The sequence below is a fragment of the Phodopus roborovskii genome, unplaced genomic scaffold (genome assembly GCF_943737965.1).
Source record: "Phodopus roborovskii unplaced genomic scaffold, PHOROB, whole genome shotgun sequence".
NCBI classification, from domain to species: Eukaryota; Metazoa; Chordata; class Mammalia; order Rodentia; family Cricetidae; genus Phodopus; species Phodopus roborovskii.
In genome coordinates this window covers 2,696,843-2,723,608 of record NW_026126645.1, presented here as the reverse complement: position 1 = coordinate 2,723,608, position 26,766 = coordinate 2,696,843, and the positions used below count along the sequence as shown (strand labels likewise).

Sequence of the window (26,766 nt, the reverse complement as noted above, 5' to 3'; positions counted from 1 at the left end):
CCTGAAATCCTAGTCCTTGAGAGATGGAGGCAGGAGGATAATGATTTCAAGGTCATCCTTGGCTACTTACTAAGTTCAAGACCATTATGGCTGCTTCAAAAATACAAACTAACAAAAAATTAAATTAGACATGTATGGAAGGTATGGATGCCAGATCCTGCTGGGCCATTTTCACATCCCCAGTTACTCTGTCTTCCTCCTGACAGCATCAGCCTGGTCCCTCATGACTGTTCCCATCAGCTCCTCAGTTCCATCTTTCTTTCCTTTTTCCCAGAATCCTTAGCAAGACAGGCTGCCCCTCACCCCACTCCAAGAGCTCACAAGGAATTGGATCCTGTTTACCCAGCTGGTGCAAGCCAAGCTGGGGTCATGGGCCAGTCCCTGGAGAACTGTCATCCACTTGACAGTTGGTACCCTACTGTTCAGGTCTATAGCCCCTTGTCTCCTCATCTAGCTATCCCCTTTCTGAGAGGCTGCACAAGTTAGGGCTTGGTTTCCCAAGAAAGGGAGCTAAGTTGTGTTACATGCTTGCTTGCCTCTGCTCTTTCTTCTCTCCTGAAAGCAGATGTGGCTGGGAAAGTGTAGAGCCCAGGCTGGACAGCTGGACAATAAGGGCCAGGAAGGCAGAGCAGGGGACCCTGAACCTGTTACTAGGAGGTAACACACCCTCTCTGAGTACCAGTGTGCTAGTTTGTCAGTTGAGGACAGAACTCCTGGCCAGGGCTACCAACACCAACAACATTGCACTCTGAATCTACAAACATTTCACATTAGCTCTTTTACTTCATGGGGACTCTGGTGAGACAAGGAGTCCACAGACGAAAGGGGCAGTGTAGTCTAACATGTTGTGGTTCTGGGCAGGTATCCACTCCACTCTGGGAGCATGTCTACACTTCCAGTTTGACTCTGCTGCCCTGTGCTGAAATAAGCCCAGTCTCACTATAGAGGCAGATGATTAACTGCAGACAGTCATTCTCAGCAGGCATTTATTGAGCACCTGCTGTGTACCAAACACCAGGCAGGTGTGTGGCTTCTGTTCCCAGAGGAAATGCATACCCAAGAGGATATGGCACTCGAGGTTCCACAGCGTTGGATAAAATTGATTTTAAATTGCAGATGCAGGAGATGGGAGGAGCTAAAGAACAAAGTAGGAGCCTGGAGGTGTGGCTAGTTGATAGAGCACCTGCCTGTCATGCACAAAGCCTTAGATTTCATTCCCAGCACCACACAGCTAGATGGATGTGGTGATGGGATTGCCTTCCCCTAGGCAGGAGGATTGGAAAGAAATTCAGGGCCATCCTCGCTACATAGCAAATTTTAGGCTAGAGATTCTCTAGAGATCCTGTTTTAAAACACACACACACACACACACACAGAGAGAGAGAGAGAGAGAGAGAGAGAGAGAGAGAGAGAGAGAGATTCAGAAAAAAACCCTACTTAGGCATTGCTTGTTTAAACTCGAACCAAGGCATTGAATTGTACATTGTATCCATTATATCCTCTATAGGTCACAAAGAAGCAGAGGACTTTGCCAGGATGTAAGAAATGAGGTGTACCCATTGTCACACTGTTCCTCTGCTCAGGGCAGACACCACAAATAGATTCTCTTCCAACCACTCCGGATGCTATTTCAGAACCCTTCCTAATGTACTCCAGGCAGCCATCACCTGGCTGGTGAGGGTTGGGAGGCAAGATGAAGCTCTGAAGACGGCCCTAAGGCGTGAGCGGATGGTCAAGGCTGAGACCCAGAGTGAGGTCTCCCCTTCCACTCTGCCCTCCACATATTCCCTTAGTAAAGCACACCACGTGCCCAGCTTTATATGAAACTCAAAGATAAAGAAAGCCTGGTTATGCTCAACAAGAGGTTCAGAGTCCAGGGCCAGGGTCCCATAATTATGGTGTGGAAGTATCCTGGGTCTTCAGAGACAAGGGTGGGGACACAGTGTGTGGAGCTGAGTTACTTTTCTGTCGTGTGATAAAATGCTGACAACGCAACTTATGGAATACAGGGCTTGCTTTGGGTTACAGTTCTGGAGGGATGCAACCCTCCAGAGTTCTTTCCTGGAGGCTGGTGGAGACCAGCCCATCACATGCTTCAGCAGTTGGAAACCAGAGAGAGAGAGAAAGAGAGAGAGAGAGAGAGAGAGAGAGAGAGAGAGAGAGAGAGAGAGAGAGCGGAAGTATGGCCAAGCTCTAAAACCTCAAGGCCCACCCCATTTCACACCTTTCCCAAGCAGTGCCACCAGCTGGGGACAATGTTCAGATACAAGACCCTAGGGGATTTCACATTCAAACCATAACAGTGTGGTTAAGGGAGGCTTCTCAGAGGAGGAGTTGTGCAAATTAATACTCTGCCAGTAAGCAAATGACAGTTCATGGGCTCCAGTGCAGGATTTTCATTTACATAGGTTTCTTGGAGCTGAATCTTCAAACTGTGAGAGCAGGTGATGGTGAATGGGGCTTCGCAGTGCTAAGAGGGACAGAGATGAGACTTGGGTGGTCTGGTGTAGGCTGGAGATCACTAGTTAGGCCGAACCCAGCTCTGCCATATAGATTCTGTTGAACTCATTAATGACACCTTGCATTTCTTCAGCATACTGCTGATGATTTATTCTAGATCTTACCATGCACACAAGCCCAGGTGTGGCAAGGCAAGATCCTGTTTATTGCTAGCTGGGACTTGAACCTAATCTTATCACAGTGCCTGGCTGACTTATAAAGGTGAATCTTGATTGGTGGATGGATGGGCGGGTGGGTGGATGGGAGGATGATAAGATGGGTGAGTGGATAAAAGGATGGATGGATGCGATAGATAGGTAGAATGGGTGAATAGGAAGATGGATGAAGAATGGAATGGAATTCATAGGATATACAGGTGAGCAATGGATGGATATGAGAGTTTGGATAGATGGTTAGAATGGATGACTGGGAAGGTAGATGAAGAATGGAATGGAATAGGATGGATGGATGAGAGGGTAGATGGTTAGATGGATAAACGAATAGAAAATGGATTGATGGGTGGGTGGATGGGTAGATGGAAGGTGGATGGGTGGGTGGATGGATGGGTAGGTGGATGGGTAGATTTACGGATGGGTGGGTGGATGGGTAGATGGGTGGATGGATAGGTAGATGGGTAGGTGGATGGATAGATGGATGGATGGGTGGGTGGATGGATGGATATGAATAACACAAACCCTCTGAGAAGTGCACTGTTTGGTAATGACTGTAGGTAGAAGGTGCTGGGCTGCCTCCCTCAACTCACTGGCATCTTATCTAAGTGGTTACCATGTCATTCTTTGTTGTTCATTCCTGTCCTGCCATACATAAATGGCCTTGCTATTCCACCTGGTGCTGTTTAAGTCTATGCAGAGCAGGAAGGAACCTGGAATCAAAGGAGGGCCTGGTACCAAAGAGACCAGGCCCTCAGCACCAGAGGTGGGGACCTGCCCAGTTCTGCCATCAACCCCTATGTGTCTTCCAATAGCCACTTCCTACTCTGAGCCTCACTGTCCTCATCAGCTCTTGAGTATGAGGGTAGAAGCAGAGAGGCAGATTGCTCTGGGAAGGCCCAGGCTGAGGTCAGGACAGAGACAGCCATGTGGGCTATGCTCCACACACTCCTGTCAAAATAAGGGAATGCCCACTGCTGGGTGAACTCTGGAAACACAGTCCCGTGTCCCTGGGGGGCTCTTATTTTAATTCATAGGGTCCTTCCTGGCAAGGGTTGAGTTTGGAAGGAGTGAGCCAGGAGGATCAGGGCCAGATCCGAGGCTTCCAGGAAGGGTGTTGGGGGCACCACGCCGCCTGGGGACTAAGATGCAATGTTCCCCTCTAAGGAAGCAGGAGGACCCTAAAAATGGAATGAGAAGCTGCCAAAAGCCGCTTTCTTCCCTTTCGACTTATTGCCAAGGAGCGGCATGGCCACAGGCTCTGCAAGGCTCTGCTGGCCCCCTGGGCACTTGTCCCAGAAGCCTAATTACCCACTCTCACTGGACTGCCAGCTCTCAGATTGAGGGCCGTGGAGAGCCGCATGTAAAACAGGCAGGCATGGAGGAATGCCTTCAGTCCTTCCCAGAAGGATGCCATAGCACCCTACCTCTTAGCCCTCACACTGGACTTGCTCCAAGTCCTGATTAAGCCTGACCTCTTTCTGCATCTCCTCCTCCCAGGCCTGTATCCATGACTATCTCAGTCATGGACACGGTGAAGCTTCCTCAGTGGCCTCCCTGTTCATTGTAGCCCATTTCTCACTGAACACATGGAGGGACCCATTCCAATCATAGGCCATTTTAAAAACCAGCCGGAACCCTTGGGTGTCTCATTGTAGGGAAAGCAAGCCTGGTCCCTTTCCCATGGTTGTGAGGCTCACTGCTCTGCCTCCTTTCTCCTACTCTGACCCCATCCACTAGGTCTGCTCCTCTTAGCCATCCTTCCATCTACCCAGGCTGCTCTCCCCGATAACCCTCCCTGTCTGCCCAGCCTACTCCCCACAGTCTCCTCTCCAGCCACCCAGACTTGCAGATCCTCCAACACCCTCTCCTAAGAGGGACCTTGGCTCAGTTCCTCCATAATCATCCCTTCTCTGTGTTGTCTGCACTAGGAGGGCCAGCTCAGGTATTCCCTCAGGGAAGTCCTCCCTCATCTAAAGTCCTCCCCTTCCCTGCAGCCTACAACAATTTCCCTGGGTGTGTTTTGTGTGTGCGCATGTGTGCATACAGAGATCAGAAGACAATTGGCAGGCGTCACCTCTCTCCTTCCACCTTGTGGGCTCCAGGAATTGAACTCCAGTCATCAGGCTTGGTTGGCAGATGCCTTTACCTACTGACCCATTGTGCTGCCCACCGCATATGCATCAATATCTGTTTGTTGCTCATTATCCTTGCCTAATTATATGTTCCCATGTAGGAACCTAATATGTTTGATATATTACTGTGTGAGCAGCTGGTGTAGTGGAGATGGAGCCTAGGTCCTCCAGCATGCTAAGTGCTCTACCACTGAGCTACACCCAAGGGGTCATCTTCTCTGTGTAGCCCTGGCTGTCCTGGAACTTGCTCTGTAGACCAGGCTGGCCTGGAACTCACAGAGATCTGCCTGCCTCTGCCTCTGCCTCCCGAGAGCTGGGATTGAAGGCATGCACCACCACCTTGTAGCCTATCTTCTCTTCTTTTTAAAGGTTTGTTTAATTTTACTTTATTTCATGTATCTAAGTGTTTGCTTGTACGTGAATCTGTATACCACTTTTTTGCCAAGTGCCCAAGGCCAGAAGAGGGTGTCAGATCTTTTGGAGCTGGAGTAACAGGTGTTTGGCAGCCTCAGTGTTGGTGCTGAGACCTGAGCCTGGGTCCTCTGCATGCATGAGAGGCAAGTGTCCTTAACCACTGAGCTTTCTCTAGCCACCCAACAGCCACTGCTTGACTGCCTGCCTTCCTTGCTTGCTTCCTTCCTTCCTTTCTTCCTCTCCTCCATTCTTCCTGTCTTCCTTCCTTCTCTCCCCCCCCCCACTTTGAGGCATGTTATTGTGTGAACTCAAACTCGGAAGGTAGCCAAGGATGACCTCAATCTTCTGGTCTCCCATCTCTACCTCCTGAATGCTAGGATTACAAGTGTGCACGCACAGGTGCCCATTTTTACTCACTCCATAGCCCAGGCTGACCTTGAGCTTGTGATTTTACTGCCTCAGCCTCCTAAGTGGCTGGGCTTACAGATATACATGATCAGCCTCCGCTATAGGTGTCATTTCTGCTAAATGAATGATTCATTAAGGAGAAACATATGGCATGAATGACCATTGACAGAGTCCCTGCAGACTGGGAGCACCGCACAATCTTATTTTATTCTCTCTGTGCAAAACTCTGCTAGGGAGTGTTCCACACTCTACAGCAGAGAACAGTGGAGCTCTGCTCTACAGCAGAGAACACTGGAGCTCTGAGGGGTTCAAGCAACTCCCCCAAAGACATTCAGAGTCGAAAGGCAGTCCCAGTCTGTGACCCCTAACACCCTGCTCTGGGGTTTGTGTTTTTAAAGCAGGTGTCAGCACCCTTGTTTTAGGACCAGAGGGTGCTCTGAAGAACTTGGCCAGCAAAAACTGAGGCTGACCTTGGGTCCCATAGTGTTGTTTCTTTTGCAGGAGTGCACTGAGATCCACTAGGTGCTCCCCAGGGGGACAGGAAGCTGTATAGTATAACAGAAGATCAGGGCAGGAAGCACCTCCAAAGGAGAGGAGATCATAGGAAAAATAAAAATAGCTTATGAAGCCAAATATGGTAGCTCGTGCTTGTCATTCCAGCACATTGCAAGTTCAAGGCCCACACAATCTACCATCCACAAAACAATAACAAAAATAACAGCTGTCACCTGGCATGTACCAAGCATTTTCTGGACCCTCAGCAGCATTCCTAGTGTCTCCTGGGTAGTAACTGTCTTCTTGACAACCCCAAGAAGGAGGGTATTGTGTCCAGTTTCCAGATGGTAAAACTAAGGCCTGGGGAGGAGTGGCTAGGAATGGGGTGAGACTTGAGAAGCACAGTCAGGAGGCTCCAGTGTGCACACAAATAATCACTGCACCAAACTGCTTCTGTGTAGAGACAGAGCCAAGCACAGCCTCAGGGAGGGCTCCCAACCCAGGGCGAGGCCATTGCAGCCTGATATTTCAGGTCCAAACTGATCCAAGCCCTTCAGAGTCCTTAGGTGTAGTGGGCACCAGGACCAGTCCTGTCCCCTGCACTCTGTGCCTGCTGTAGTCTTTTGTTAGCTCTGTTTCCCACACTGAGCACAGGCCCTTGATTCAGGTAGCTGGAAGTCCCTAGCCCTTCCCATGGCCACTAGTGTGTGTTCCTGGCTACTCAGATGTTTAGAAACCCCAAGTCATATGCTATAGATAGAATTCAGCTTCACTTGGGCACTGTAATGATGGAAGGTGACAGCTGAGCATGGCCCAACCCAGATGCATCCCCATTTCTTAGGTGACAAGCTAGCAGTAAGTGAGAGGAAGCATGTGACATCTGGTTCCTTTTAAACCCCTGCTCTGAGGCCTGGGGAGAGAGATTAGCTAGTGAAGTGTTTCCTGTGCAAGCATCAGAACCTGTGTTCAAGTCTCAGTACCCACATAGAAAAGTCTGGTACATGGCCTGAAAGATTGCGCAGCTGGGAAAGGCACTTGCCCACCAAGCCTGACAACTTGAGTTCTATACCCAGGACCTACTTGGTGGGAGGAGGAAACCTACTCCTATAAGTTCTCCTCTAATGCACACACACGTGCCACAGTGTGCATGCACACACAATAAATATAAATAAATAAATAAATTTAAAAGTTAAAGAGCTAGTTGTGGTGGCATGCATTTACATCTCAGCACCAGAGAGGTAGGAACGGGAGGATCCCTAGGGCTCGATATACAGACTAGCCTAATTGGCAAACCCCAGGCTACTGAGAGACCCTGTATCAAAAAAACCAGGGGGAATGTATCAAAGGAAAACCACACAAACACATATGCACATGCACACATACATGTGCACCCATACAAACACACACAGGAACACAGAAAATCAATTGAAAGCAAACTCCTGCTCTGCCACTTGGGACTGGTGACACTGGACAGGTGACATCCCTCCTTGCACCTGGCTTCCCTGTCGACCAAGACTATTACAGGATCCTTTGAGAGCCTGTGAACTCATCCACGTAAGGGTACTTAAGACATGGAGCACCAACCATAGCTGCTATTTATCCGATTACAATGCTAAAATACAGACCTCTTGCAGCCATAAAGAAACTCTTTCAAACAATGCTTCCTTCAGGTCAGGGAATGCAAGGTAGGACGGACATTGTGATCCGGAGCCCTCCTTGGTGATGAGTGGGTTCTTTCTGTGGGCTGTTTGTTCACCAGAAGTTGTTTCCCAGCCCTTCAAATCAGTTTTCTTAAGGATTAGAGCCCTTCTCTGTGGGTGCTGAGCTAAGTGCTTGTCAAGTTTATGAGCTTTCAAAGCCACTTTTAGGAACAATCGACACCCGCTTTTATAAGGGCTGAGATAAGAGAAGGGTTTATGAGATTAGAAAGTTGTCATCATCTCCCACGTTAACATTTGCTTCTCTCAGTTCCTTCCACTTTTGCCAAACCATGGCACAGGCAGGGCACAGCAGCCCCAGGCCCCATAAACACAATCTTCAAATAAAGGAGACATTTAGGGGCTGCTCAGCTGAGGCTCTGTTGAGTGACAATTGCTCCAAAACACCACAACTGGGCAATTTCATGGTAAAGTCTCCCGGCTGCTGGCCTAAGATCTCTTGCCCTAAAAACCTCTGCTGCTGTCTGGCTTATAGTTTTCAACTTTTGACCTTTTAAAACTGAGAAGGTGTGGGCTTTCCGTGCCCACATGAGTGTTTGTAAGCAGCATGGGCATGTGTATGCTTGTGTATGTGTGTATGCGTGCATACGCATGTGTGTTCATGTGCTCCTGTTTGTGAAAGTCAGAGGGTAACCTCCGGTGTCATTCCTTAGGAGCTATCCAGCTTGGTTTTTGATCAAGGTTACTCAGTAGCCCAGGGCTTGACAAATAGGCTATTCTGACTGACTAGCGGGTTCCCAAGGACCCTCCTGTCTCCACCTCCCCAGGAATACAATTGCATACCACTGTGCCTAGCTTTTTACATGGATTCTGGGGATTGAACTTGGGTCTTCATACTTATCTATCAATCATTTTACCAAATGAATTATCTTCCGAGCCCTCCCTAGAAGCAGCTTTAAGTGTATAGGGGTGTGAGTGTAGAGGGGTGTGAGTGTGTGTGTGTGTGAGTGTGTGTGTGTGTGTGTGTGTGTGTGTGTGCAGTCCAGAAGGAGTCAGATTCCCTGGAGCTTTAGTTACAGGTGCTCAATGTGCTTGTGAGCAGTCCAGAGGAGATACTAGGAATGAATTTGGGTCCTCTGCAGGAGTAGTATGTATTCTTAACCACTGAACCATCTTTCCAGCCCCAGAAGCAGGTTTTAAGAAGCCATTTGTCCTGGGGAGTGTTTGGGATCAGTTGAACCTGAAGGGGCCTGTGTAAATGGTCCCCACACTACCAGGTTCACCCCAGTCGCAGGTGGAATGGCCTCATGCAGCCTGGACTCCAAGCTCCAGGATGGAGGGTATCTGAAGGTGTCACATTATTTGCCTTGTCCAACTGGTCCTGGATCTCTCCAACCCAGACTCAGGGTTCTGGCTACAGGGAAGGAACTAGAGGTTCCCTAGCTATGCTGTCTTCCAGGTCTACACCTTTGCTAAGCTGTTCCTTCTTTCCAGCGCGCGCGCGCGCGCGCGCGCACACACACACACACACACACACCTTTCATTTTTTTGTTTTGCTTTATCTCTCAAGCCTGTTCAAGTACCAGCCCCTCCTGGTAACAGCAACATCTAAGGCCATCTCCTGGGGAATGGAGAGCTATCTCAGTGGTTAAGAGCACTTGCTACTCTTGCAAAGGACCCAGGTTTGGATCCCAGCACACACGGTGGTTCAAAACTGCCTATAACTCCAGTTCTAGAGGTTGGTGCCCTCCTCTGACCCCTGTGTGCATCTGTGTACATATGGTACACATATATACATTCAGGGACATATGCATAATAAACCTTTAAAGGTATTTTTAGCTCTGGGTTCCTGGGGCGATGCCTCTTGCCCTCAGGTTAGACCCCAAAGAGCTTTGACCCCCCCCCCAGGCCCAGGGGAGGAGGCCATAGGTTGAGTTAAAGCTCCTGTATGTCTAGCCTCAAATGGAAGCCTCTCTCCTCCCTCTTCTCATGCTGGGGCTTGAGAGCACCTAACCCATCAGGGGTTCTCTCGGCTCCATTACAAGAAGAAACCTTACACGTGCCTTTTCCAGATAGGAAAATAGAGACATAAAGAGAAGCTAAGTATGTGTCCTGAGGTTAACAGTGAGCCAGAGTCCAGAGCTGGATGGTGGCCCTGCAGTGATATGCAGCCCCTCCAAATGGGTTCTGCCGTGTGGTGGGTGTTCAATAGATGCTGGTACTTGGTGGGCTTTGTTCAATTGTTTTTGCTTCCTTGTTTATTTTTGAGACAGGACCTCATGTTTCCTAGGATGGCCTTGAACTCACTATATAGCTAAGGCCGACCTTGAATTCCTGATCTTTCTGCCTCCACCTCCCAAGTGCTGGAATTATAGTTATGTACCACCATGCTAAGTGAGGACTCTCACAGCTCAACCCCAGAGCACTGGAGAAATCCAGGGGACACTGGGAAAAGCTGAAATAAGGACTTAGCCATCTAAGCAGGAAAGCTGCTGGGGAGTGAGCTAAGGACACCAGGTCTAGGACCCCTGTGGAGGATCGTCCCTGCCTTCCCAGTGCCTGGAAATAAAACTCCAGACTCCATCCCTGGATGGAGCCCTTTGTGGCACAGTGATCACCTTCTTTTGACTGAGTCCCTCCTCACATCCCCTTCCTTTACCTATCAGGCCTTTAAGCACATTGTTCTCTCTCAAACAAGGTCCGTAGTCTCTTCCTGCCTTGGTCAACTCCTCTTCATTCATTAACACCATGTCCAAATGACCCTGCCTCTGGAGAGCCTTCCATGATAACCCTTGCTCGTCATACTCACTGTCCCCTGCCAAACAGTGAGCCTCAATGCTAGGTACTGTGGCTTAGTCACCTCTCTGACAGATTCCTTCCACAGAGGTGGGCAAAGGGCAGCCACAAAGTGGTCACTGGGAAAAAGGCCATTCTGATGGTTGATTCAAGTCTCTGCTGGCCTGGAGGCTGGAGTCCAGTGAGATTAGAAGAATATCTCCTATTTCCCAGGGACTGTGATAAGACAATGCTGTAGGCAAGAAGGAACTGCGAGACTCTGTAGTACTCTAGCTGATGCTGCTACTAAGGTCAAACCTGGGTTATTATCCCAAGTATCCTCTGTGGACAGATAACAAACCTGACATGTCCTGTCAGGTGCCATTCAATGGACTTCCTTATTGGGAGCTCCAGGGGAGCAGAGGACACTGGGCTAGCTTCCCTTCTGCTCTTAAGACCTACAGCCTCATTGTGTTTTCAGCAGCTTTTGGCTTGTGGTCAACTCAGACCCCCAAATCTTTTCCCCGGGATGACTGCCAAGCCACACCATGTACATTTGATTTATGGCTTAGGTTCGCTGAGGCTACTCGTGCTCCCCAGAAGCCAACAGGAGTAGGGTGATGGTTTTCCTTACCCATGTGAAGGGGCCTCCAAATGAATGTGAGTCAGTTCCTCCTCCCCCTCCCCTTCCTCCTCTGTATTTCTGAATACAGAGCTCCCTGAGGGGCTCAGTGCTGAGTCCTTTCCAATCAGGTTGTCCTTAGCATTCAAGTCATAGGCACCCAGGACCCAAGCAGACAAACCTCACAGGACGTGATGGTTCTGGAAACCACCCAGGGGAGACAGAGAGAAACAGACAGGTGTGGAAGGCTGAAGCCACTGTATGTGTCCCATGGATGGCACTGACACCGAGCCTGTTTCTCATCTGTAGAATGACATGTAGAGCGACAAATCCAAGTGTCATAGCACTGTTGGAACGCAAGTCCCTGGTAGGAAGCTCCTTCTAGGATGTCATTGTTTTCTCTGTCTGGGGACATAGACTAAGAACAGCACCCAGTGCCCTAAGGCTTACACCCCTGAGTCAGATAACTACCAAGGTTGGTCACACCTCCTTCCCCCATGTTTCCGTTTATTTATTTTTGAGACAGTGACTCTATATAGCCCAGACTGGCCTTGAACTAGAGCTCTTTCTGTCCCTATCTCCCAGATGCTGGGATTACAGATGTGTGCCACTGTACCTCACTGAAGTATTAACTTTTACTTACTTATTTTGAACCAGTGTTTCAGGTAGCCTAGTCTACATACCCCAAAATGGCCTTAAGCCGATCCTTCTTCCTCTACTTCCAAAGTTCTGGGGTTACAGGCAGGTACCCATTGCTCCCAATTTGTGCCATGCTGGGGTATTGAACTAAGAGTTTTGTGTGTGCTGGGCAAGTACTCTACTAAACGAGCCACAACCCTAACTTTATTTGTTCTTGTCTTTTTCTTTTTGGTGCCAGGGGTGGAACATAAGGCCTCATGCATGCTAGGCAAGTACTCTGACACTAAATCCCTCTTAGCCCAAGGCTTGTTAACTGTCATGGTACCCTCAGTGCTTGTCCTGGTATCCCTCCTCAGCCCTCACATCTCTGTCATTGCCTATCACAGCGGGGTACATTGTTTCCATGGTCCCTTGCCTCCTCCCTCTGTCGCTCCCTAGACTCTCCCTTCTGTGAGAGCTGGGTCCACAGCTCCTCTCTGTAGCCCTAGCACTTGACCCAGGCTCTACAGCATACAGACCATTTAGGACTTTTGCAACATTCTGGTGGGGTTACAGCAGCGAAGCATGCAGAGAGAGAATTGTTCACTCTCCATCGTGAACATGGCGCTGCTCCCTCGCTGGGCCTCAGTTTCCCTCGCTGTCAAGTGAAACTAAGGAGAGAAAACTTTTCCTTGAAGTCTGTCTGACTCTGAATGATGACTCAGGAAGGGACAGGGGACAACACCACATGACAGGCTGAAGAAGCCACCTGCCAGGAATCTCTCTCACTCTGTCAGTGTCGCCACTGGCCTGGAAAAAAAATAAAACAAAATAACTACCTCACACAGGCCAGGGCCTGTGAGCTGACTCTCCCGCCCTAGCCCAGTGACAGGGCCTGAAAGGTGTGTAGCAGCTGCCTCCCCGGGTGTCCCAACATTTGTTGCCTTAACCCAGCTCACCAAGCAGGTAAAAAATTCCAGACATGTTCTCTGCTGACAGCTAATTGTGTCCTTTATTAATGAGCCTGGTTTTCTTGGGGCAGGGGTAGGGAAAAGGCTAGCTCTAGTCCAGAGCTCCCTCAGGTGGGGCCAGGACCAGATTTCTGGATCCAATAGCAGAGGGACCATTGCAGGAGGTGACCCAGAGAGAGCCCTCCAGCTGGGGAGGGGAGGGAGCCGCCTTAGGAGACCCCAAGCCCAGCAGGGGTGACAGCACCAACAGAATGATATAGGGACTTTGGAATCTGGTGACCCAGGGTTTGGATCTCAGTGTCGTCACTGAGGTACAGTGAGCCACACAAAAAAATATTAACAGCTTGCCCACTCTGACACCATGCCTGGGACACCAGACCCCCATCTCCGTGACCTATTCTACCACATGTAAATATAGCAGCCAAATGTGCCTGGGGGCTTGGGGCTGGCCCTGCCAGATGCATCAAGCTTTCTAGACACATCCGGCTTCCCCATGGGCACATGGTGATTATTATTTTACACTAGCATTCCAGCAGCCAGGGAGTTCCAGCACTGGGCAGCACCAGTCAGGAGAGATTTGTCATTCAGAGTCTGTGGCTGCGATCCTTCCTTTCCTCAGAAAGAGGTATGTAGTGTGTGACATTCACACAATGACAGGAAAAGGCTTGAACCAGGCAGGCACAGCATATGCAAAGGTCCTGAGGCTGAAGGAATGCTGTGTGTGAAGTGAGTCCATCAGGAAGAGGGAACTTTTTGGGTTATTGATTTGTTTTATTCGAAGTAAGGTAGGCGTTTTGGAGGTTCCTGAACAGAGCCTCCTGAACGTTTTCCTGTTCTTTGGGCTCTCTACATCCACCCACAGCCCCCACCTTACCCATAGCCTCATCCACACCCCCCATAGGCCCACCCCTATTGTTACCCACAACCCCATACCTTCCCCCACCCATAACCTCATCCCTACCCCCACCCACACCCCCCCCCAACACTTGCCTTCCCCTATGGAGAGCTGCCAGCAGCTCCTAAAAGCAGAATGGAAGGAGGACAAGGACAAAAGCCAGAAGCGTTGTCAGGAGGCTGCCAGCATGGTCCTGTGTCTTCTCTGTCTTTTTCTCCACAGTAACTTACTGTGTGGTCTTAGGTACATTACTAGCCCTGTCTGTGTGGTAGAGTCTACAGTCATAAAACAAGGGAGGTACTTAGACAGCCGATCCTAAAAGCTCTGTGAATTTGATTTCCCTAGACCCCCTCCTGCCTCTCCAGCATCACCTACCTCCCAAGGGCCTTGGACTTCATGCTTCAGCAACCCTGCACTATTCTGAACTCCCGACACACACCATGCCATTTTCCACCTCTCTGCCTCCGCACAGCCGAAACCTCTTCCTGTAAAGTCTTTTCCCACTGGCAGCTTCCATCCAAGCAGACACCTTTGAAAGACACCTCTTCCAGGGCGTCCACTTTCCTGATGTTCTTGAGCAATTTCCCACACCACCGGCCCCTGATGGAAAGCATATGAAAGGAAATGGATGCAGGGTTGGAGCTGCTATCCAGTCCGGCTGCAACACAAACTAGCCAGATGTTCCGTCTCTGTTTCCTCATCTGTAGACATTCCTCTCACTCTCCAGGCCAAGGTGAAGATGCAGCAGCATCCTAAGCCCCTCCCCTGCACCACCACTTGGTAGCTGCTTGGACCCAGATCGGTCTCATTACAGAGGGAGGCACAGAATGGACACAAGGGTGATCCTGATGGTTAGTGTAGCCCTGGGTCCCTGGCATAGCTCCAGCTCTGCCCCCTCCCATAACCTTGCAACCCGGGGGTTGGGAGTGTTGTTCAGCCCTCCTGTCAATGCCTCCTTCCTCCATGAGAGCCTGGTCAAGCCTATGCGCCGGAGCCTGCAGCAACCACAACCACACGGCCCTTAGAAATGTCCTTAATTGCTTCAGTGTAGGGAGTCACCCTGCAGGCAGATAATTAAAAAGTTCAGAGCTTGATTAATTGAGAGGAAATTGGAGGAATGGGGCTGCCTGCTGGGTGGGTAGGAGCTCTGGCCTCTTGGTGAGGAGCTGGGATATCTGGAAGGGAGGCAGGCTGTCAGGGACTGGGGGCCTCTGACATAGGGTCCGGGGACTGGAAAGATTGGGCTGTCAGATGTCCCCAGTCACCTTTGTATGCTGTGGGATCCCATGTTTAGCTTTCTCAAAAACTGTGAACTCTGTCCCTGCATGCCACCACAGAAGACAGAGGACAGAGGACAGCACTCCGGGCAACATGAGCCATCAGATTTGGGGCCAACTTGGGGAGCAGTTACAGAGTATTGATTCTGGGCCAGGTGACTCAGGGGCAGCCCTCAAAAGTGAGATTCTTAGTGAAACAATTGCCAGGGATATGGAGGGCTGGGGAATCCAGAGTAGATTAAAGACTCTAGTCCACAGGTAAGCTAGCTAGCCTTAAGCATAGGCCTCTACCTTCCCAAGTCACCTCTCGGTAACTACATGTGATGTTTCACAGGATACTTCTTTTCCTCAGTATCCTCTCCTCTGAAATGGAGACACTGAGAGCCAGACCTGGTTAGTGGTCTAGACCTGTCACCCCAGTTACTTGAGAGGTTATGGTAGGAGGATTATCAATTTAACACCTATCTGGGCTATTGGGTGTCTCAAAAGAAAAAGCAAGACCAGGGATGTCGAAAGTGGTAGAGTGCTTGTCTAGTGTGTGCAGGTCCCTAGGTTCAAACCCCAGGTTTGCAAAAACGAGTAAAGTGGTGTGGATATCACCTCCTTGTGTACAGGACAGTCAAGAGCCAAGTGTGGTTGGAGAAACTCCTGCCCAGCTCCAGGTATAGCTAGGCCCATAAGGATGTCGAGGAAGCTGTCTCTCTGCCTGCCAAGAGCTGCAGTATGGCTTCGCAATAGTGTTGGAGGACCGGACTGGGCATCCTGCCTGACTTGGCCCAGGAGACTGACTGCTAGTTCATTTGGGTGCTAAAAGCAGGAAACAGCAGAGTACAAAACCCCCTGTGCCCAAGGCTGACTGGAACCTTGTGCTCAGCTGAGCCACATGGACTCCAGAAGCCCCTCCCTGACCCAGGCGCAGCACCAGACCCTGGCAGCATGGAGATCAGCCTTCTCACAGTACAAAGGGAAAAGGCAGGCCTCCCGTTGTGTACAGCCAGAGTCTGACAGCCAAAGGGCCAGAGGGGTGGTCCCTCCAGCACCTGCCTCCCCAGGCATATCACTAAAGAAGTGACCTGGCTCAGATCATCCACCCACCTGACTCTTTGCAGAATTCCTACCTAGGAAAATGCTTTCCCCACCTGGGACCTGGAACTTTCCAAGATAGCCAGTGGGAGCCACTGCTTCAAAGACACCAGGACCCACCCCCTCCTCCTTTCCTCTACTACATCAGGTAGGGAAGCTGGCCGGAAGGAAGGCATGGAAAGGCCCAGTCTGGTGTCACGAGTCTGGGCCTTTGTTTCAGTGTTGTAGTTGAGACAGATGCCTGTAGCCCAGTGTGAACTTCTAAGGACAGGTTGTGTCCACTGCCCTGCGTCTCCATGCTTGGTGCAGCAGGCAATTGCTGGTGAGTGCAAATGATTGATCATCAGTCCTAAGCCTGATGCCACAACCAGAAACTCTATTCTAAGAATCTTTTCTAGGTACAAAATTACTTAGGCTACCGTACTGAGTGCCCTTCAGGTGATATATGTAAGGTGTGTGTGAACGTGAATGTGTTCATGTTCAGATTTGGGTCTTCAGAGCTCATTGCATTTGTGCAAATATTCTACAATCTGAAATCTAAAACACCCTGAGCCTATGTATTTCCAGCAAGGATGGTTCTGCCTCAGCAAAGCACTGATTTGTACTTAGCACAGGGCCAGCCAGCACCATTCCAAGGCCTGGCCTACTAACTCATTTAATTTTCCTAACAAATTCAAGTTCCATGTTATCATTATCCTCATTGCACTCCCATGAAACAAAGGCCCAAAGAGGTCAGGTAATTTTCCTGGGGTCACACAATTAATGAGAGGGAGGACTAGACCAGTATCAGCTCGACAGCCTATGCCCCGATTGCGACTCATCAGAGCTCTGCTCAGGGAGGGGAGGACAGGTACAATGTGAGGGGAGGGGAGACCTTTTACCATGTCACCCAGAGCCTTCTGTTCAGAGTACCCCAGAATAAAAGTCTTTCTAAGTGCCACCCCTAGGCCCACCCAGCACATCAGGCCTGACTAAGCAGTTGACTCCAAATGGCATCAGTCATCTTTGGGACTAAACCAGCATCCCCCTGAAGAAGGGGACAGAAGCAGCAGGCCAGCTACCAAGGATCACTTGGTACCAATTAGCAGACCCACCATGCCAGGCCCAGATGGAGCCCTGACTCGACCGGCTTGGGCCTTACTTGGTCAATTATCACCTATCCCCGGAGCCCAGGGGGCAGGCAGGGAGAAAATCTGTTTCCTTGCAATCCCCTTCCCGTCTCCGGCTGGCTGCCATCCTCTTGCCTGGCTAAGCACTCTGGGCATCTGCAGAAGGCAGGAACAGACTGCCTAGACTGATGTCCTGGGCTAGAAGGCAGAGCTCTGCCTCTGTCCTGCTGGGTGACTGTCCTCGGTAAGACTGTCTCCAGCCCTGGCACTCGATGCCTGACCTTGGGATCATTTCCCTAACCACTGGTATTTGAGCACAAGGATTCAGAATTGCTCAAACTAGAAGTCCAACACCAGCCCTGCTATTTTCTAATTTTATAGCTATGTGACCTTAAGGTAGACAGTCGCCGGTGTGCGTGCGTGCGTGCGTGCGTGTTGGTGTATTCCTGCCAGAGCGTACATGTGGAGAGGTCAGAGGACAGCCTGCTAGGGTTAGTTCTCTCCTTCCACCATGTAGGTCCCAGGAATCAAACTCAGGTTGCCCCCCCCTTGGTGACTTAGCCAATGAGCCATCTTGCTGGTCTCCAGTTTCCACTTTTGTAAAAATCCAAATGGTAACTTTACCAACACTGGTTGCAATGACATGAATCAAGTCAGAGAATCCAGGTCACGCAGGGCTGAGCACCGGCCCAGCCCTTAGAAGGCTCTGGACAGTGGCAGGTCTGCTGTCAGAGCTTGCACCAGAGTCACAAAGAACAGGCCCTGATGAGTTCAGGAACTTTGAGTATCACATTCTATCTGACCTCTGGGAGCTGCTCATCCTTCCAGTGGAACCCAATGGCACACCTACTGTGTGCGAAATTCTGTGCTCAATCCTACCCCATTCACAGCTCACCAGCCAGTAGACCATGTCACCTCGCACAGTGGGACTGGCCCTGGTTTTTATAAGAGAAATCTGTGCATGTCTCTCCCAGCACAGTGGCCCCGGTCTCAGGCGGTCAGCTAGAGTTGGCTCTCGGAGAAGCACACACAATACAGGAACACAAATGTGAGTTGTGCTTCTCAATTGCTAACCAGCTGGTTGGTTTAGCAACCACTATTGGGGGTAGAACAGGTCTGTGCTGGCTGGAGGCCTGAGCTGGAGCTGGCTGCTAGGCAGAGAAGAGGAAATGGGGTACAGAGAGATGCTCTGAGGAGAGAGGAACAGGCTGTGCGGCCAGGCTACCAAAGTCCTGTGATTGGATGAGAAGCGGCCCACAGAGCTCAAGTGTCTGATGAGGTAGGGGTGGTGATGTGGATCGGTTGGTAGAGTGTTGGCCTAGCGTGCACAAAGCCCCAGGTGTGATCCCTAGCACTGAATAAATCAGGTATGGTGGCACCAGCCTATAATCCTGTCACTCAGGAGGTGGAGGCAGGATTAGAAGTTCAAGGTCATCTCCAGCTACACAGTGAGTTCACAGTCTGGGCCAGAGGAAAAACCAGTGTCCGGTGGGACTGTGAGCCCTCCTGGCTGGCCTCTGACTTAGGAATCTTGAGACTCAGGCTTTGGAATTTAAGAATTTAAGATAGACCCAGAAGACAGAGCAGGTGGCAAGCATGACTCCTCCATACACTGCAGTGGTCCTGATGGGTCTTGAAGATGCTGATGTGGTCCTAATGGGTCTTGAAGATGCTAGTAGCCCACATCCCTCCCTGCTTCTCCATCTCAGTGAGGATGCATTTCTCCACTCAACCAACAATACCTCCTGGGGTCCCACTGGAGCTGGGACCTTTTGTAGCATCTCTAGCTTGGTTAAAGGATGACACACATGTGGGCCTGCAAGCTTTCTGATGCTGGTACAAACTGAGGGTCGTTGAAGGGAAAGAGACCCCAGGCAGAGGCCAGCACTGCTTTGTCACTTTAACAGTAGTCTAGCTGACCTTTCTAAGGCTGTATGTAGGTAACCAAGCACCAAGCAGTGGATACAGCCTAGCAGAGGCTGGAAGTGAAACCCTCCTGTGGAGCCCCAGGCCTGGGGCCCTTGGAGGCTAAGGTGATAGGAAATAGCCAGGAGACACTTGGAGCTGACTCCTTGGGCCTCATGGATCTATTCTGAGTTAAACAGCATTTAGCCTCTAGGCTGCTGTCCAGCTGATCCCTGTGTTGTCTGTGGAGGGCTAGCGGGGACAAAGGTTGGACAGGGAGGCCCCTGGGCACTGGGCACTATTTAGGTTCAGATGTTTGCTCTGCACGCAGGCCTCACCTTCCTGAGTCCTTGCATGTGACAAACAAGGGTTAGGGCTTGGGAACCAGCCCAGACCTCTCTTGGCAGTGGAGTGGTCAGGGGAGAAGGAGGAACCTAATTCTCAAGAACGGTGTCTGTCTGCTTCTCTCTGGGCCTCAGTTTCCCCAAATGCCAACAGAAGCCTTGAGCTGGTGTTCTTCCCATGGCTCTGTTAGTCCATCTGGGCTACTGGCAAGACCTCCAGGGTAAGCAGCCCAGCCAGGCTCATGGATTCATAAAGCCACGAAAGCAGGCGCTCGGGGAGACTTCCTGGAGTAGGAACCATTGGCCCAGTGACCAAGGCAGGGCAGTCCAGGTGGCAAGTACAGGAAGCATGGTATGGGCACAACATACATGTGAGTTGAGTGTGGACAGGCATGGTGTGGACGTCAAGGCAGGAGGGATGGGCAGTACCCTAGCATGAATTCTACAGGACCCTGAAGGTCTTGGACTCCCTGAGGTGGCTCTTGGGACAGCAGCTGGGTAGTGAAGCATTCCACACACACCTCTGAAATCACCTGCTTGGGGGAGGGGGAGAGGGCATCCAGGGATTTTAATGCATTCACAGGGCCATGCCAACATTGCCACAATCAATTCCAGGATGTTCTCATCACCCCCAAAGTAAGCCTGTTACCCATTAGCAGTCATTTCCCATTCTCCCCTGTCCCCTGCCCTTGGTGCTGTACATCGACTTCCTGTCTCTTCAGATGCGGCTCTCCTGTGCCCATTTCCTATAAATGGAATCGTACTTTTGTGGCCGGCTTCTTTGAGAGAGCACAATGTTTCCAAGGTTTCCCGGGGGAGGGGGGAGCTAGTACCCAGGGTTCATTCCTTTTTGCAGCCAAATAATATTCCATTGCCTGCTGATGTTTCTCTTTCAGTGGCATGGGACAACCTGTATTTTAGAAAGCTGTCTGGGGAGGTTGGGCAGGAGAAGGCCAGATGGTCCTGCGAGGCCAAGGAGTGGGTGGGAAAGAGCTTTCTAGATGCCAGCAGGGGTGGGAGCTAGCCAAGAAGAGGCTGGCATGGGACCCTGCTGTGGAGGGAAGGCCTGTAATTGAGTGACTGCAGGGGGTAGGAGGAGAGGGTAGTGCAGGCTGGGGAGGGGGCGCTCCTGGTGACTGGTGGGGAGGGAAGCCACCTGCCAGGTTGAAGAGGAGCAGGTTTGAGGAAGTTCAGGGACTGAGGGTGGCTGGTGGGGAGGTGACTGAGGAACTGGCTAGGGTCAGGCTGGCCTGGGACACAGTAGCCCAGCACGGCAGCTGGGAAGGTGATCCAGATGGAAGGGCTGGCATGGCTCAGAGGGGAGAGAGCGGACACCTGCCAGGCAGCCAGGAACTGGCCAGCAGATGGAGCAGGCACCGAGCGCTGTACACGCTCCGATGAGAGCCAGGAGGGGTCCAGGCTCCGGGCCAAATCCTTTGGTATCCTTAGGATAGTTCTAGACCCTCCCACAAGCCCCCACGTTCCCATGTGCAGAGGACACAAACTCTAAGAGCTAACTCTGGGCTGGTGCTAGTCTGCATGCCCTAGGATCCCTGGGTCATGCCCAGATGGCAGCCCTGGTTTGCTCCACAGCAGCGAGGACTGGTGAGAGCGAGTCAGGTCCACAAAGCCAGAGCTGCAGAGGTGCCCAGACAGTACCCAGAGTAACAGTCGTTGATCCACCCACTCTCTACAAACACTGGGGGATGGTGAATGAAAGAGGAAGTCACTCTGGACTCTTAAGGTGGGGTCTGAACAGAAGAAGTCTCTGCAGCCATGCGCCCAGGGGCTAACCCGAGCTCTGCTGCCAAAGCCCCATCCTGAGATGGTGTCTTTCCCTCTTCATGCTTTAATTCCCCTGCCTGGATGCGGGAAAGGCAGAGTAACCATTAGCTCAGCCTCAGTAAGCTTCCCCGTAAGACAATGCTAACTCTCCAGGGACTCAGAACTGCTGCGGCGGTCTGCACACTGGTACCGTAGGACCGTCCTTGGTGCTGTCACTGGGACCTGGTTGTTTGTGATGAAGTCCTGTCTAACCTCTGTTCCCATAGAGCCAGGGTGGCCATCGATTAGCTTGGCCACTGTCTTTGCCGACCTATGTTCTGGAAGCCAGCAAGAGAGGCAGGCCTGAGACAGCTGTTTTCTATAGGAAGTTGTGCTCGGCTTGGTTCTGAGCAGACCCCCTTCTCTACCCTGTATCAGGTGGTATGGTCCCTGTAACTTCATAGCCACATGTGTGTGTGGCAGGAAATTTCTTTCCGCCAGTCAGGACACTGTGGCCCAGAGAGGTCAAGTCACTTGTTCAAAGTCACCCAGCAGCTTGGTTTTGAAAACTAGGTGACTGTGTGCCTATGATAAGATTGTTCCAGCCCCTTTGTACAGATGGGAACCAGCAGGGTGCTCTCAGTGGCGCTAAGTGCTGTGGCCCTGTTTCATGGACAGGAAAGTGGGTGAGGTCACCCCCCCCACACACACACACACACAAACGGGTGGATATGCGATTTGCCAGGCAACCTGCTTCCTAAACTGTGTTCACTGCCATCCTAACTTCATATTCTCACAAGATCGCTTCCCACTGCAGCAGGTAGCTTTGGAAAGCATTTATAGAGCACTTGCTGAATACAAGCTCATAGGTGAGGCAGAGGCCAAGCAAAGGTCAATAAGGTGCGGCTTCGGTTCTGGGACAGCTGAGAAGATGGCCAGGAAACCCTGTACATGGGTAATGAAGGCAGGAGGGTAAAGCCCTCAGAATTCAGGTTTTGTTTCAAGCCCCGGAAAAGGCAGGGCCTCTGACCTGAAGCTTCAGCTGGCGGAAGATGAATTAAGACTAGGATTGAAAAGTAAACACCAAACACCCTGGAAAGACGAATTAGGAGATTTATGTTAGCTGTCTATATTCGAGGAAATGGACATTCCGAGGGGTGCAGACACTTGCTAGAAGTCTCACAGCACCCAAGCAAGGAATAGATGTCTTCCACATGAGGACCCCTGGCCTGTAGGTGAACTAGCAGCATTTCATCCCAGGGAGTTTTTCCTCAGAAGTTCTTTCCCATCCGCCTCCTCACTTAGAGACAGAGAGAGACAGGACCCAACCAGCAACCTCTGGATTCCCTTCCCGGGCCATCAGGAATGGGTGGGTGGGTGAATTTGAATCCACCCATACTCCTATGGCTGCCTGCATTAGAATCTAACCCATGCAAGCCCTGGCTACAAGGCTGCTTGCTCATCAAGAGAGACCACACCATTCCAGACTGCCCAGTGCTGCCTGAGTGTGGATACTGCCCCCTCAGGTTGAACCTAGTATTGCAAACCCCTTTTATTTTTTAACACATTGACCAGCTCTACATAATGCCTTAACCTGGTGTGGGCTTATATTAGGTATCATATGTGTGTGTGCAGAATGCTCACCTTGGGATTATACTTTTACAGATAAGGGACCTGCATAGCAGAGTGGCTAAGCCACTTACCTAGAGCAACATGAGCAGGGACTTAGACTCAGGTCTATGTAACTCCAACAGTGTCCTTAGAGTGTACCAAGTCACTCACGAGGTTATCTAACTGCCCAGGACTCTGTCTATAACGAAAGCATGTCTTTGATTTAGAGCCCCATTGCCCAGTTATGGACTAGTTAGCAGCTCCTTAGGTTAGGAATCCAGACTGTGCCAGCCTGAGACACAGGTGGGCCAGGACGGTGAAGGGAGACTACTGAGGGTGCTGAATCCATAGGCAACTTCAGGAACAAAAACAGGAAAAACAAGCAGAAAAACAAAGAAGATGTCCTCTGGAAACCCTGGGCCAAAGCGAGACTGACAAGCTGGACCCGAGACCCCAGAACTTCAGGAGCCAGGTCCCCAGGGCCACAGCCAGGAGTTCCTCCTCATGCTGCAGCCCTCTATCCATCTCACCAGGCCTCCTTGGTGACTATCCCTGTGTTCTCTCCCAGGTTGTCCATCAGGAACCTTCAAGGCCAACCAGGGGGATGAGGCCTGTACCCACTGTCCCATCAACAGCCGCACCACCTCCGAGGGCGCCACCAACTGTGTATGCCGCAATGGCTACTACAGGGCTGACCTGGACCCCTTAGACATGCCTTGCACAAGTACGTTCTCTCCCACCCCCAGTCCACTCAGTCACGTGGAGGATAAAGTCAAGGTCTTGATTCACAGAAGGACGGGAGGAGGTTTGGCAGAAGAGCCAGGTGATGCCTGCCACCGAGGCTGCTCGGTGCACAGGCTGCGGCTGCAGCTTGAACCTCAAGTCAAAGGTCAAAGGTCGAAGTTCTCTTGGAAAACAGCACTCAGGGGTGACCCCAATGGCTTAGACCACACAGACCTATTCTGTCATGTGGAAGGGGCTCACAGGGCTCGGAAAGGTGGATTCATGATGACCTCTAAGGCATCTGGCTTTTCCCCCTAAGGTCACTTCTAGTGTGGCTATTAAAGCTCCAGCCTTCACACACACACACACACACACACACACACACACACACACACACACACACACGGCATCAGAAAGGAAAAAAATAAACTCGACATAGCCATCTGTCTCCATTTTAAGACACAACTCTATGGAGATCAGGGTAAGGGCACTTGCTCTGTAAGCATGAAGACCTGCGTTCAGATCCCTTGCATCCATGTAAAAGGCCAGGCACTCAGCAGGTGGAGAATGGCTGATTCCAGGAGCTAGCTGGCCCCGCCAGCCTAGTGGAATAGTGAGCTTCCAGCTCAGTGGGAGGCCCTGCCTCAAAGCAAGGCAGAGAATGCTAGAGGATGATATTTGATGCCCTTGCTCCAGCCACCACATGGGCACACACACATCCATGTACTCACATGTGTGCACACTCCCACAGTCACATGCATGCACACATACACATACTTAAATGCATGCACATACCCACACATAAACTACACTACTCAACAATCAGTGGCTCTTAATCAGTAGCTGGTACAAAATCACAAAGGTGTCTTTCAGACAGACAAATCACCACTCCCAGTAAAACTGTTATAAAGGGAAAGGGCCAGCAAGATGGCTCCACTAGTGAAGGGGCTTGCCCCTAAAGCCTGATGACCTGAAGTCAATCAGCAGAACCCACATAAATGTGGACGGAAGAAGCCAACTCCACAAAGTTGACCTCTGACCTATACTCACTAGAGCACATACACAGCACACAGAAAGGAAGGACGGGAGGGAGAGAAGATGATAGCCTGTAGGTGTCATCCCAAACATGAAAACACCATCTCCAGGCTAGAGCCTGGAGGAAAGCATCAGGATAACATATTCTGGAAGCTTCTTTGGGTAAAGGGGAAGATTTGGAGGAAATCTTTTTAGGGAGCTAAGGCTTGGGGAGGCCCTGGGCATGGAGTAAAGACAGCACCCACAGCCTCCACTGACCCTCTTGTCCCCTCCCTAGCCATTCCCTCTGCACCCCAGGCTGTGATCTCCAGCGTCAACGAGACGTCCCTCATGCTGGAGTGGACCCCACCCCGAGACTCAGGGGGCCGTGAGGATCTTGTCTACAACATCATCTGCAAGAGCTGCGGCTCAGGCCGGGGTGCCTGCACCCGCTGTGGGGACAATGTGCAGTACGCGCCCCGCCAGCTGGGCCTGACCGAGCCGCGCATCTACATCAGTGACCTGCTGGCACACACGCAGTACACCTTCGAGATCCAGGCTGTAAATGGTGTCACTGACCAGAGCCCTTTCTCACCCCAGTTCGCCTCTGTGAACATCACCACCAACCAAGCAGGTGAGCCCCCCGGGTACAAGGGGAGGGGACTGTCACTCGGTGCTCCACAGTGCCCTGCCAGCCTTAGGGAGATAACTGAGGCAGTTTCTCCTCTGACACTATTCATGCGCTGAGGTGGTAGTGCCCATGCATCATCGTGGTACTGAGAAGGCTGAAGAGGATCGTGAATTTGAGGGCAGCCTGGGCTACATAGTAAGATCCTGTCTCCAAAAATCAACAGTTAGGGCTAGGGATGTAGCTCAGTGGCCTAGCATGTAAAGGACCTAGGTTTGATTCCTAACACACACACACACACACACACACACACACACACACACACACACACACACACGGTTTTATTTGTGGTTCAATACTCCCAAAGGGACAAAGTGACCCTCTGCATCAGGGTTTATAATAGCGGCTGCTTTTTGTGGTGCATGTGTCATATGAAGACCTGGCATGTGGAGGCGTAAGGAATGCAAAAGTGTTCCTGTCTCGAAAAGGTGAGCCATGCACACCATGGTGTCTGGTCCATGGGACTCCTGAGGGTCCAGATGTCTTCCTGCTCTGCCCAAACTGAATCAGAAGGAGAGGGGAGCCCCAGGGCATGGTGATGCTTGATCCTGGTGGGTGGGAGTGGCTGGGCTTGGTTGGGTGGCCTCATGTGTCCACTGAATGTGAGATGTCATCTGCAGCCTCAGGGTAAAGTGGAGGTGGCAGATCTGAGGGACTTCCAGCCGTTTCCATGGGTGCTTCCCAAGACACACTTAGTCCTCTCTAGCCTAACCCCAGGACAAGCTTGATCCTAGAAGGTCTTTCCCAGAACTCCTCTTCGACAGTATTCTTTGTGGCTCTATGATACCCTTCCGTGGTCCACCCTGCTTCCCTTAAGGTGGAAAGGTACCAAGCAACACAGTTCTAGCAACAGCCCCTGTCTTCTTCAGCCCCTCCCTCCAAGACCAACCAACAAATCTAAGGAAGGGGTGCCTCCCAGGAACACCGCACACTGTGGGCTCCATGTAACAAGCAAGGTTCCATGGCATAGGCAGTGTATGCCCCTGGTTTATTCACTCAGCGCCTTTCCCCCCATAGAGCTACAGGGGACAAGCAAGCCACTCCTCAGCCTGCCCTTCATGGGAAATACATGGAGATGCTGGAGACAGGTTCATGGCAGACCAGGAAGGCTTCCTAGAGGAGGTAGGCTGTTGCAAATGTAGTTTACAGAACTAAGGGAACCCAGGACAGAGATGGAGGGGACCTCGAGGAAGAAAGGGGGCCCAGTGCATCCCTAGGCACCCTGAGGACAGTCAGAGAGGTCAGGTCTCAAGCCAGGAAGAAGGGCTGGGGCTAAGGGACTCCAGTGCTGGAATGTAACTGTGGGTCTGATGTTCTGTGTCAGAACAGGTGGCCCTGCCATTCCGTGTGTTTTAACAACTATGTTTTCAAGCTGTCTGCCTGGGGGTCCTGTAGCTTATTTGCATGTGCATTTGTGAGCATGTATGTGTCTACCCATGGAGTATGGAAAGGACCCATATTTGGCCATAAATGTGGCTCTACAGTCTGTTTTTGTGTGTGAGAAGGAGTATGGCTTCTCAGGGGATCATGAAATGTAACTGGTTGAAGGTGTGAGCGGAGTGTATTAGTCAGATACTGAGGTGATAAT

The 26,766-nt window shown here is 51.0% G+C and overlaps 1 protein-coding gene across 5 annotated transcripts in view; it reads left to right on the top strand.

The window, feature by feature from the left end:
• Positions 1-26,766, top strand: part of Ephb2 (EPH receptor B2) — a 177,374-nt gene that overhangs the window by 113,914 nt on the left and 36,694 nt on the right. For all 5 annotated transcript variants that reach the window (XM_051173581.1, XM_051173582.1, XM_051173580.1 and 2 more), the window contains exons 4-5: positions 23,322-23,477; positions 24,789-25,124. In XM_051173581.1, the coding sequence (XP_051029538.1) occupies positions 23,322-23,477; positions 24,789-25,124 (492 nt within the window). The remainder of the gene's footprint in view (positions 1-23,321; positions 23,478-24,788; positions 25,125-26,766) is intronic.